The 12,925-nt window shown below is 39.7% G+C and overlaps 1 protein-coding gene across 1 annotated transcript in view; it reads right to left on the minus strand.

Moving 5' to 3' along the window:
* Nucleotides 1-4: 4 nt before the first annotated feature.
* TEK (TEK receptor tyrosine kinase) overlaps nt 5-12,925 on the minus strand; it is a gene marked incomplete at its 3' end in the record, with an annotated part of 92,304 nt that continues 79,383 nt past the window's right edge. The window contains exons 14-17 of the mRNA XM_039221801.1: nt 8,836-9,123; nt 3,561-3,860; nt 1,607-1,761; nt 5-94 (exon numbers count right to left, since the gene is read on the minus strand). Coding sequence (XP_039077732.1) covers nt 5-94; nt 1,607-1,761; nt 3,561-3,860; nt 8,836-9,123 — 833 coding nt within the window. The remainder of the gene's footprint in view (nt 95-1,606; nt 1,762-3,560; nt 3,861-8,835; nt 9,124-12,925) is intronic.

The following is a 12,925-nucleotide window of genomic DNA, read 5'->3' on the forward strand; positions in this document are numbered from 1 at the left end:
CAAGCACTGGATAAATTGTAGGATCTGGGTTGTTTTTGGCCTTCCTGTTCAGGGCCAGAGTTCCTGAGTTGAACTGCACAGCTGGTTCTTCCCTCTGGAGAAATCATATTTTAAAAGTTTTAGGTCAGGATTTTTCATAATTCTGACAAGCATAAATACTTCTGGTTTGTATCCATACCAGGCGAAACAAGAAACTAATTCTAGAATGCAGATGGAAATAGGTTTCATCTAACAGGCTGCCTAGAGCTTCATGGGACATTGCCAGGCATCAGGGGGAAGACATGCTACAATCAATTAGCAATGTCTGCAGAGAGCAAGGCGGGGGGTGGTGGGAGGGAATAACAACAGGAATGCCACAGGATGGCACATCCCTGATTTAGTCACATTTGAGTTTCTACTGAGCTGTGAAATAAGCAGGTACTCAGTTCTGGTTTGGAAAAGAACACAGAAATCCTATCTGGGGCAGTAAGAGGCCGTGCCTCCACAAGAGCTTTTCTTGCTTAGTCTTGATCTATTCTGGACTGTTACTCACTCGCTCTGGCTTATCCTAAACTTGACACCTCTCAAGCCCACTCTGGAGCAGATTCTGGCCCCAGGATAACAGAGGCCTATAACAAAGCCCTAGAAAGCATCACCTTTTCTCCTGAGTTTGAGAGGCTGGCACATATAATGACAAAGCACCAGCACCGCAGGAGCTCCAGTGCTCTCAGCCCCTTGCTGGCCCTTCCTCTCCAGGAACATCTTGAGTTGAGCCACCTCTGGCATGGAATCAGATAACAAAGCTCCCCCTTGTCTTCTACTGAGGGGAATCTCAGGGATTTGTGGACATTCCTTATCTGGAATGTGTAACTGTACTCAATGTTGTATACATGCAATTGATAAAGCTGGGTACAAATTCATTTTACAGAACTTAAAGCCACAAACAAGAAAAACCTTCAGGCTCTAGTAAAACCAAAGGGCTCAAACAGGGTGCATATTGGTCAAGTATAATTTTGTGAACTTTGGTTACTGGTCAAAATTTCTAGATGAAAGAATGAGGCAGTGCCAGGCATTAAGAACTATGACTGCAGACTGAGGGGTACATAGGAATGGAGATACACACATGTACATTTAATTCACATATATTATACATACAATATATATGAGGGATAATAAGATTGTGGAAGATATTAGAAGTAGGAAATGGAAACTGGAAATAGGAAATTTCTAGCACACTACATCATTATCCATGACACTGAGGTCTGACCACACTCATGTCCTTCCTTACCAACAGTATTCAATTCTTCATACTACAAGATTAGTCTCCTTGGTGATTTATCACTAGGATGACCATACATCTCATTTTGTTAGGGACTGTTTTAGGCCTGGCTTCCTGAATAATTACTAAGAGCAAGATTTTCACTCTCACAACTGTTCCAGTTTAGACAACAATTATAAAGTCATGCTGCTTATCTCCCATTTCATTATGGAAGTCAAAAAGAAGATGAGGCCTGCCTAATGAAAATATTTGCTTTAAAAGTAAATTTCCTGGTCCACATCTTTCAAGTGAAGGTTCTGCATACATGCAGACTTGTATGTATTAGTAAGTAGGAAGATGAGACACTACCACGTTTTGGAAAGCCTGTGCCATTCTCCTTTGGACATTTGCCCTCTTCAACTGCAACATGATCAGGAAGGCCAACAGCACCGTCAGGCAGGTCATTCCTGCTGAGCCAAGAATGGCTATAAGCAGCATCTTCCCGCCTCCAAGGTCCGCTGGTGCTGCGCAGAACACAGGAGAAGCAGCAGGGTTAGTTTTGGAGAGATAGGGCAAGACCACCTATGTGAGACATTGCAGGGTAATGGAAATGTCATGGTAACCCTGACTCCGCCACCTAATTGCACCTTGGGCTACTCATTCATATGTTCTGAAACTCGATGGAGAGGAGTCTGCCTCACAGGGTTGTTATTAAGACCTACAAAAAAAATGCAAAAATGCTAATTATTAGTTCTCCTCATTTGTCCAACTTTTACTTCCAAGTAGAAGCCCAAGGGGCTATACATTGTCAAACAACAGGGAAAATGGCTGACTAGATGCAGAACTTTGGTAAAGTAGCTAGAGTTCCCGGAACAATTTCCCCACCTAGAAAAGCTCTCTTGTTCTAAGCTGAGCTTAGAGTCTCTAAGATATTTTGCTTTTTTCTTTCTTATTTAAAAAACTTATGGAGAAAATCTGAGAATACCAATGGGAGAATGAAGGAAAGGAGGAGGGGAAGGAGGGAGAGACAAGAGAAAAACCATTAAATTTAGGGCTAAGGTCAAAATGAATTTAAAGATTATGGTCTAATCCTTCCATCTGTTTCCCTTATTTAAACTCAAATAAAATTAAATGCAATATATTTTTATGAAAAACAGTATGTAGAGCATGACCCCATCTTTTTACAAGTATTCTTTTGTGATTCTCTCTTTCCTTCCTTTTGTCTCTACCCATGGGTGCATAAAGACATGTCTGGAATGGAATGGTGAAGATTTTGTGGGGTTTTTTTTTTGTCTTGTTTTTAATTTTTCTGCTTGTATTTTATATAGAGCTTGGATTTAGGACCTGTACACATTTTACCAAAACACAAAAATTATAAAAGTAATGCATTTATTAGGCATGTCATCTGAAAACTCCAATTCTCTGTAATTGGTAGACTTCTCATTCCTCTAACATTTCAAAAATATTCCAAAGAATCAACACTGAAAATATGCCTATTTCATCTTATTTCTTAAGCCCTAGGTGGCCCTTGAAACCAAGAGGTTTTTACTACTGTAAGATTTTCTGTGAAAATAAACACTAGTCCAGGTTATAAATCTGCCAACATTTCCATCTAGCATCACTTTATGTTCCCTCGCACTTGTTGCACAGGACAGAGGGCTGGGAGGTGCCACTGCAGACAGAATTCAAAGGGAAGGTGTCCCAGGAGCTGCAGCTCCCCACCCCCACCCTGAGTCCCTTGTTCACTTAACTACATTCAACAGGTGTTACCAATCTCAATCCCTGGGCAATCCTATGTCTGACACTCTGATGGATCTCCATCTACCTCAAAGAGATTACTCTTGCTGGAGTGGGGGTTAGTGGGGGATGTGGAGATATCATAACTTGGACCCAAAAAGTTTAAAAAACAACAACAACAACTCAGAAGGGCATAGTGTCATCCAAGCTAAAAGAGGAGTTCATTTGAGAAAGAATGGTGGTGGTTCTTGGAGACTCCCACTGAAGCATCAGTGCAGGCCCGCCTCCACTAAGCGGGTTCCACATTCTTTTTCCACGGAATCAATTTCCTATTCCTCAGAGCTTCCACTGCTGGATAGGGAGTGCGATGGGCTAATTTAGTCTAAGCCTTAACAAAAGAAGATGGATCAACAGGGACTCCTTCCCAGGGGCCTTTTCATTTTAAGAACCTATCGATGGTGAAACCTATCTGCACAAATGAGTTATGTCACAAAGCATACATATCAGGTAAATAGCCTAAGATAGTAGGGCTTTCCTGATAATCTCCAGAAATAGTCCTCTGTAAATACCTGTCCACTCTACCAACCTTGAGATTTAGAAAGAGTCATCAGTTCGTGAGAAAAGGTTGGGTTGCTTGACCCTATGTTGTTCTCTGCAAAAATGTCCACCTGGTAAGCTGTTTCAGGCTCTAGGCCCTTGAGGTGATATTGGGTAATGGTGGCATTCTTGATCTTCACATCAATGTGCTGGTCTTCATTCTTGCCCTGAACCTTGTAACGAATGATAATAGAAGAAATAGAATAGCCATCCAAGATTGTCCAAGAAATCATGGCTGAGGAGTCTGTGATGTTAGAAATCTTGATGTTTTCTGGTTGAGGAGGGAGAACTAGAAATGTAAAAAAATATTTTTTTTAACTCACTTAGGATATACTATCATCTCTTCGATTATTCTGTTCTTAAGAGATACTTAACGTCAGCTCATAAACCATAAATGGCAAATAGGTGTTTTCTGAGATGGTAATTCCAATCAATTGGAAGTGGACTCCATGCAGACATGACAAAATGGCATAAGACAGGAAAAACATCATCACGCATATCACATATTTGCTTATCCTTGCATTAAATTAAGACTTCAAATTCTGTTACTCACAAACATCTATTATACTGTTTTTGATGTTGGGGAGAACAGAAAGATTATGAGTTGACACTACACTTATATAGGCTCTTCCATACAGTAACTCATTTCCTCTTATAAATATTCAGTCCCAGAGAGGTGAAGTGACTTGACCAAGGTTACACAGCTATTATGTAGAAGAAATAGGATTCAACTTCTGGCAGTCTTACTCCATAGTCCATCATCTTAGCCACTTTCCCAAAAACCCTATCCTTGCCCTAAATGTATTTATGGAGCAGTAACGAGTCAGTGTATACATGAGAAAATGTGTCAAGGACTTAATAGACAAAGTGCTACTGGGATTTGGGGAAAATAGAGATCACATTCTATTCTGGGGGAGGATGAGAAAGAGAGGCCCTGAGGTTTTCCAGATGTGAAGATAGTGGGACTTTCCTGATAATCTCCAGAAATAATCCTATGTAAATACCTGTCCCCTCTACCAACATTGAGATTTAGAAAGGGTCATCAGTTCATGAGAAAAGGTTGGGTTGCTTGATCCTATGTTGTTCTCTGCACAGAATTGTCCCTGCACTTTCACTCAAAGTGTTGTCTGGTAAAGGGATCCTGAAAGAGGAATGTCACTGACTCTATACAATAGAGCTACACTGTATGACCCCTGGGAAGAAGGAATCCAAGGTCTTGCCCCTGGTATCAGTTATACCTTCCATCTGCGAGGCTGTTGACAAGGTGCTTCCATATGTAGGTTCTTTCTTGGCCTTCATAACCACATGGGTAGGTGAGTAGTGCTGAGATTTTTATTATCTAAGTTTCAGAGATGAAAAAACTGAGATTTCAAAAATGAAAGGACTTGTACTGCCCAGTAAGTAAGTAGTAGGCCCAAGCCACTTCACCCCACATACTACTGTCTTTCCATAAAATGTTACAGCTTAGAAGCAAAATAGAACCTTCGAGAAATGTCTTAAGGTATATTCTTTCTATCTTAAATTCTCAGAGATTCTTCTTCATTCTAAATTTTCTCTTTCCATGATGTTGATCATAATCCTTTGGTAACTGTGGCAATTTATGAGGATTAAATATTGGATTTTGAGCCTTCCCAAATCTGATGGCCATTTTCTATGTCCCAAATCGCAATTAATTCATCAACAGTATGTCTTAACTTCGTTTTCCTCCACTACCAATGTTTTGTATATTTTTATAAAAATATAGAATATTCTTCCTTTCCATAAGGAGAGGACAGGATATTTGGATTCTTACCATTTTCAGACTACTATTAACACATGATTAATGTTTATATAGTTGTGCCTCAAAAAAATATTCAACGTGATAAAGCAGTGGTAGATCTAAACCTGTCACAAAAAGAAGCAGTGCCTTGCAGACACCTGCTAATTTTAATGCCAACTAAAAAGCATAAATTTATGTCTACCAATCTATTCACATTATTCCTGAAGGAAGTCACCCTTTGGACTAGCTTAGTGGATCTGTGATTTAGATGCAGTGAGTCTGAATCCAGAAATCTATATTTTAGCAGTTTCCCCAAGTAGGGTCTAAAGCAGATTTTAAAACACTTTAGGAAAATCTAGTCAGAACATAAACAATTTAGAAGTGGGGGTATGACTGCAAAATAAACTTCTCCAAGAAGCGATCTGTCTTTGAAATTGTCCATTGCCCATCCAAAGAGACAAATGGGTATCCTGGTTTGGCAAAAGTGAACAAAACATAGAATTAAAATATGTGATTTTGAGTCCTAACCCCACAATTTACTAACTGAATAACTTTGGTCAAGTCACTTACCTTCCTCTGCCTCAGGTTCCTTAACTGTTAACTGTGATGATGGTTCCTATTCTAATTTCCTTACAAAGTAATTGTTCAGTGTCAAATGATACACTCTGCATATACATGCAGAAAAAAATTACACACATATACTCTTTTTACATATGTTTGGGGCCATATGCCAAATTTAATTCATTCCACTCTACACTTGGACCAGATGAAATTGACAGACTGGGCACCAACATAAGCTTTATAACTGAAAGCATTAGATTTACTTCTGAAGAACCTATACACATGATTAGACAATGACAACATAGCATATTAACAAATTACCTCAGTTAAAACTGAAATATTCTCATCCACATGCTCCTTGCCCTAATCCCCTGATCCTACAGTGACCAACTGCTACCCTGCCAATTAACATCTCTACCAATGCCATCAGTATAATACCTCTCACCCTCATCACATTCCAAATAACTTCCCAAGGTAAGTCCACATTCAATGACTACTAGCTACTTCTCATTTAATCGTATAGCTATGATACTGATGTCATGACTTTGATCACTTATAATTCTAATGAGGGTAAAATTTATTTAGAATAGTGAATGGACATCTAAGACAACTTGGAAAAAGAAAATAGTGATTCACTCTACAGTTTTCAAGACATTTCATAAACCTATAGTAACTTCAACAGGTGGAAAGGGTACAGGAACACATACACACAGATCAAAAACAAAAAGAGATTGGGGCACCTGGGTGGCTCAGTCGGTTGAGCGTTCAACTTCAGCTCAGGTCATAATCTTATAGTGTGTGAGTTCAAGCCCTGCACCGGGCTCTGTGCTGACAGCTCAGAGCCTGATTTGAATTCTGTGTTTGTCTCTCTCTCTGTCCCTCCCCTGCTCGCTCATGCTCTCTCGCTCTCTCTCTCAAAAATAAATAAACATTAGAAAATTATTTTTAAAAAAGAGATCAGTGGAAATGAAAACAGTGCCCAGAAAGAGATGCATGCCAATATGGGAACCAGGCATATGATAAAGAAAGCATCACAAGTCACTAGGGGGACTATTCAAAGTATGGCATTGTGACCATTAGCTTGCTCTATGTGAATAAATAAGATTAAAATTAAAAAAGATTAAAATACAACAAAATAGGGTCACTTGAGTGGCTCAGTCAGTTGAGTGTCTGACTTTGGCTCAGGTCATGATCTCATAGTTTGTGGGTTTGAGCCCCGCATCAGACTCTGTGCTGACAGCGCTGAGCCAGGATCCTGCTTTGGATTCTATGTCTCCCTCTCTTTCTGCCCTTCCCCTGCTTGTTCTCATTGGTTCTGTCTGTCTGTCTGTCTGTCTCTCAAATAAAACATTTTTTTAAATACACCAAAATAACATCCATATATTTAAAGACCTAAATAAGCAAAACAACTAGAATTACTAGAAAAAAATACAGACAATGTGATTATGACCTTGGGATGGAGAATACCCACAAAACAAAACTATAAACCATAAAGGCAAATATTGAGAGGTCTCATTACTTCAAAATTTAAAGTATCTGTGGAGTAGAAGTCACCATAGACAAGGTGAAAATAAAAAGGAGAATAATATTTGCAACGTGCATAATAAGAATAGTATCCAAATTATATAAACAGCTTTTTTACAAATCAATAAGAAAAGACAACCAAGAGAAAACGGGCAAAGTGTATCAACAAATACGTCCAAAAAAGGAGAAAGTCCAAATGCCCAAGAAAAGATATTCAAAATTGCTAGTTCCCAAGAAAAACAAAATTGAAATTAACAGTGGGGCACCATTATTTCATTCTGGGTGGTAGGAATGTAAGTGTTTGATGTACTTTCTGCTGTAACTTTTAAACTTCACAGAATTTTTTACAAAATGAAGAATCCCTCAACACTGAACAAAACAGGTGACTTCCCACCTCACTGATAAAAGAGAGTGGCTGGAGAAACACAGAGCCAGTTTCTACACCTGGTACTGAGGAAGTTGGGACAGAGCTCCAGAAGAGTCTCAGACATCAGGTGTTGGCAAGGGACCACAAGATCCTAACATAAGTGGTGGTCGGTAGTGCCAAGAAATATTTAATCTTTCCAAGGACTCCAAAATGCACAGATACAGTTCTAATGCAGTGAATCAAAAGAGGACTCTTAGCTTAATGATGAAAATCTTTCAATACTATCAGAAAACCCAAGAAGTCCCAACTAATTCTAAATGACCAATTTGAAATAGAGAAAATCCTGAGCTGCAGAATATTTTGAAAGAAAAGGTTTTATCTCGAGTAAAAGGTTATATCTCAATTATATTTTAGAACCCCAGGAATTATCTATTATGAAGATTTTTCAAGCCAAGTTATTTTGGCTTTTAAGATAAGGAAAGACCTAAATAACCAGCATTTGTGTGCCTAAAGAAATAGAACAATCCTTTTTTTTTTTTTTTTAGAGAGAGAGAAAAGTGGGGGAGGAGGGGGGGGTGGGCAGAGGATCTGCAGCAGGCTCTGTGCTGACAGCAGACAACCCGATGCAGGGCTTGAACTCATGAATTGCAACATCATGACCTGAGCCAAAGGCAATCACTTAACTGATTAAGCCACTCAGGTTCCCCAAGAAACAGGACAATCCTAAAGAGTGTCCTGTAACAAATGTAACAAACCCTAGAAAACCTTATTAATGATATTAGTTTACTTAATACATATAACTCCATACCAAGGAAAGATAAACTTTAACACAGTCCTGTCCGAATTATTGCAAACCCAAATACATAGAGATTTCTTATGCATTACAGGTTACTAAAATGATTTGGTATGCTGGAGTGGGGTTAATTAGCTTCCATTCACAATTAACTACCTTTTATGATTTCTAGCAAACAGTCTTGACTTGATGGTAGATAAGGCCACACAGCAGTAGCCAAATGTCTTTCAGGCAAGGCTGGAGCCACATGAGTTACTTACTGTCGCTCAGAGTCCAAGCGATGAGATCTTCACTCCATTCCCCCTGGGCCTTGGTGTTGACTCTGGCTCGGACTATGTATTGCTCCCTAGGGTGTAAATTGTTAAGTAGCACTGAGGTCAAGTTGCCTGGCACTTTGATGTTCTGCTGGTCACTATTCATTTGCACAGATCTCCTCTCCACTTCAACATAAAAATCATCTTCTGAGCTTGGAAATATTGGTTGCCAGGTCAAATTTAGAGTGGTCTGACTTTTTGGTAGGAGGATGAGACCTCTTGGAGGAGGGAGACCTGGGAGAAACCAGAAAGATTATGATTCTTTGAAAGATTTTATTTTTAAGGAAGCTCTATACCCAACATGGACTCACACTTAAAACCCCGAGATCAAGAGTCACATGTTCTACTGACTGAACCAGCCAGGTGCCCTTACATCATGATTTTTACATAAGGTAAAGCACAAACAGCCCCAAAGCACAGCTTTACCTAACAACTTTAGTTTCTAGAATAATATGCAACTTCACAAGCCATCAAAAAAAACACAAGCTAGCAACCATGCAAGACTTTTTTTTTTCTTTAAAAATTGCAGATCTTTGTAATAACTCTAATCTGTAGTTTGAATAATTATAATACAGGAAGCCCTTGAGAGAACAACTTGGGAATATTTTTCAATAGCCCTAGAAATGACCAGATGCTTTGGCCCTATAATCTGACCACACCAGGGATTTATATTGAAGAAATAATCCAAAGGAAGGGAAAAAGAAAACCTATGTACATGAAGATGTTCATTATAGCATTATTTAAATAGCAAACAATCCTAAATACTCAAAATAGGAAAATGCTTTCATAAATTATGATATGGCCATCCAATGGATTAAAATAGATCATGGGGAAAAGGATGGAAAGCCAATAAAATATTTATAATGCATGAGACAAAAACTGCAACGTGGTCAAAGTCATGTTTATAATTGGTGAAGGATAAGGAGGAAAGTGATAAAATGAAAACAGTGGAGGGCGCTTGGGTGGCTCAGTTGGCTGAGCATCCAACTTTGGCTCAGGTCATGATCTTGTGGCTCCTGAGTTTGAGCCCCATGTTGGGCTCTGTGCTGATAGTTCAGAGACTGGAGCCTGCTTCAGATTCTGTGTCTCCCTCTCTCTCTCTGTGCCCCTCTCTCTCTTTCTCTCTAAAACGAATAAACATTTAAAAATTTAAAAAAATTAAAACAGTAGATTTTCTAAGGCTGTTGGATGGCAGGTAACTATTCAGTGTTTCTGTTATGCTTTTGAGCAACATATTTTAAAGCAATTTAAGGGTTACTTCTCCTTAGAATTTCAAACACTGTAACCGCTGTGGTGGCAGGGCCTGGACCAGCCCTGCTCTGAACACATCAAGGTATCAGCTACAACCACATGCTGTCTCAGCCAAGAACCTAGGCTACCAGACAGGTACCTGAATAGAAACAATGAGTTTTGAGATGAAAGAGACAATGCTTTGTGGCCTTGGGAAAATTCATAAGCTCTCCAAGTTTACATGTAACACAAGATGGAAATACTAATCTTCCAGACTTAGGAGGACTAAATGGGATAATGGATGTGAAAATGCTTGGAAGGTAGCGGGGACTCTATTAACATAACCTACTTCCCTCCCTCCCTCCCTCCCTTCCTTCCTTCCTCCCTTTCTTCCTGTCTTATCTTGTGTCAATAGACACAGAAGGAATCTGCATATTTTCAGCTAATAATAGTAAATTGATTTTTCAATTCCAGATATTAAGTATTTTTACTTTTTTTTTTAAGGTTTTTTTTTTTTATTTCTAGAGAGAGAGAGAGCGTGAGCAGGGGAGGGTCAGAGAGAGAGGGAGTCACAGACTCCGAAATAGGCTCCAGGCTCTGAGCTGGCAGTCAGCACAGAGCCCGACGCGGGGCTCGAACCCACGAACCGCGAGATCATGACCTAAGCGAAAGTCGGACGCTCAACCGACTAAGCCATCCAGGCGCCCCTAAGTATTTTTAAAACATAGACTAGGGATCGTCTATGTGCATTCTCAGTGAGGACATTATTGCCCCTAAGGGGGGCAATAATTGGTTCCTGGGATAGGAGAACATTTTAGACATTACAATGGCTTAGACATTTTGTCCTAAGGACACAGATATCTAAAAAGAGGGCAATAATTGAAGAAGGAGGAGGGGGAGGGGGAAGGAAAGGGAGAGAATATTAAGAAACACTGCTCTAACTCTTCTTGTTGAAAAGGGTCTATTTTCATACACCAAGACAGCAACTCCCACCAGCCAGTTGTGACTGCTGTTACACTAGGGAAAATCAACAGTCAGGTCCCATAATTTGCTTGTCATTATGCTAAAGCAATAGTTATTCTCTATAGCCTTTGCAAATTAAATTATTATTATAACTATTTAATATGAATACATTTATTACTCTGCATAGTTATTATTCTCTATAACCTTTACAAACTGAAAGAGGTGAGGTCAGCTCCTTTTGCTCATCTCTGTGGTTTAAGGTCCATGAAGCCACCCAGAGGGGATAGGCAAGCTTGTATTGACACAACAGAAAAGAGGGCTGATGTCTTGGAGCACACGTCTAAACCTTCCAAGCCTATGCCTGGTACAGTGGAGTAACTGGATCAGTTTCCCTTTGCCTTTCCTTCGGGAACATGACTTAGCCTTCAGCCCTCTCTACCTGCCCTCTTTGTGCCATGTGTTCAGAGAGCAACCTCTTCCCTCCTCACCTGGCCCTCTGGCCTTCTCCATTTAGTCAACACACTTATGAATAGTGCAACTGCCAGATAAATTAGAAACCAAACATCAGCAAATTTCAAACGATGGGAAAAGAAGAACCGTCAAGAATTCCCTCCCCACCTATCCCTGAGAACTCCTTTGAAATATTCCAAGAGACTTCTAAATACATCCTGGCTGGAACATATTCTGAGCACTGAAGACAGTGCAGTGTGAATCTGTGAAATGTTTTATGATCTGTTCCATAAATACTTTCCATCTGAGTCAGATTATGACCTTCCCCTTTGATTCATCAACACTGGCGGAGAGAGAATTAACTACCATTTGCCTTCTAGCAGCAACCTGATCACAGAGCAGAGGCCCCCTTGATCTCTTTATCTTCTAATTTATATATAGTTTCTGGTGTGATTTTTGGTATTTGCTATCTGCTGAGTTCCCAGGAAACCATTCCTCATTTGCACAATGCTTCTATAAGCACGAGAGTAGTTCTTGAGTTCCCTTTGCTTCTCTAAGGATACTGCTAGTCACGTGAAACTAGGTGGGGTGAGTGAAGGGGGCTGCCTCTGTTAAGGGATACACCACCCCTGCAGGAGACCTAGATATTCTTTCATATTTACACTCATTCTAGATCCTTCTGGACTAAAAATGGGAAAATTGATCAATTGAGATAAATGGTGTCTTTGGGCTCCTAGGTAAATAAATGATAATAATAATAATAATCAGAGAAGTAAAATGATGTTAAGTAGGAAGATCAACTTATTAACCACTACTTGTCAACAATAAAATGGGGACGATAACTCTTATCCTTACGGTAATATGAATTAAATATATGTGAACTACAAACTATAAAGCATTGACCAGGAGACAGTAACAACTGCTTATACCCAGTCACAACTAGAAAGGCAAACTTTACAAGAGATCACTCCTTTGTTTCTGAGAGGGGTACCTGGGTAGCAGAAAGCTGGAGCCTAGGTTAGCATCGAGGAAACTTCACAAATTCAAGGGATCCTCAAATAACACAATAGAAGGCCAGTAGATACTAACAATGACCAACCAAAGAAATATCACTATATTACTCAGAAAGTATAGTCCAAGGATCTGCAACATCCAGTACAACTCACCAACTTATTAGAACTGCAAAATCTTGAGCCTGACTCTGACTCCAAACCTACTGAATTGGAAAGTCTGTGGGTGGGGCTCAGAGATCTGTTTTAACAAGCTTTCCAGGTAATTCTTATGGACACTAATGTTTGAGAACCACTGAGGTATATGTAATAATAAGCAGCTTGGACACCTGGGTGGCTCAGGTGTTAAGCATCTGACTTCCACTCAGGTAATGATCTCACTC

This window comes from Hyaena hyaena, unplaced genomic scaffold (genome assembly GCF_003009895.1).
Source record: "Hyaena hyaena isolate Hyena2069 unplaced genomic scaffold, ASM300989v1 scaffold_1015, whole genome shotgun sequence".
Lineage (NCBI taxonomy): Eukaryota > Metazoa > Chordata > Mammalia > Carnivora > Hyaenidae > Hyaena > Hyaena hyaena.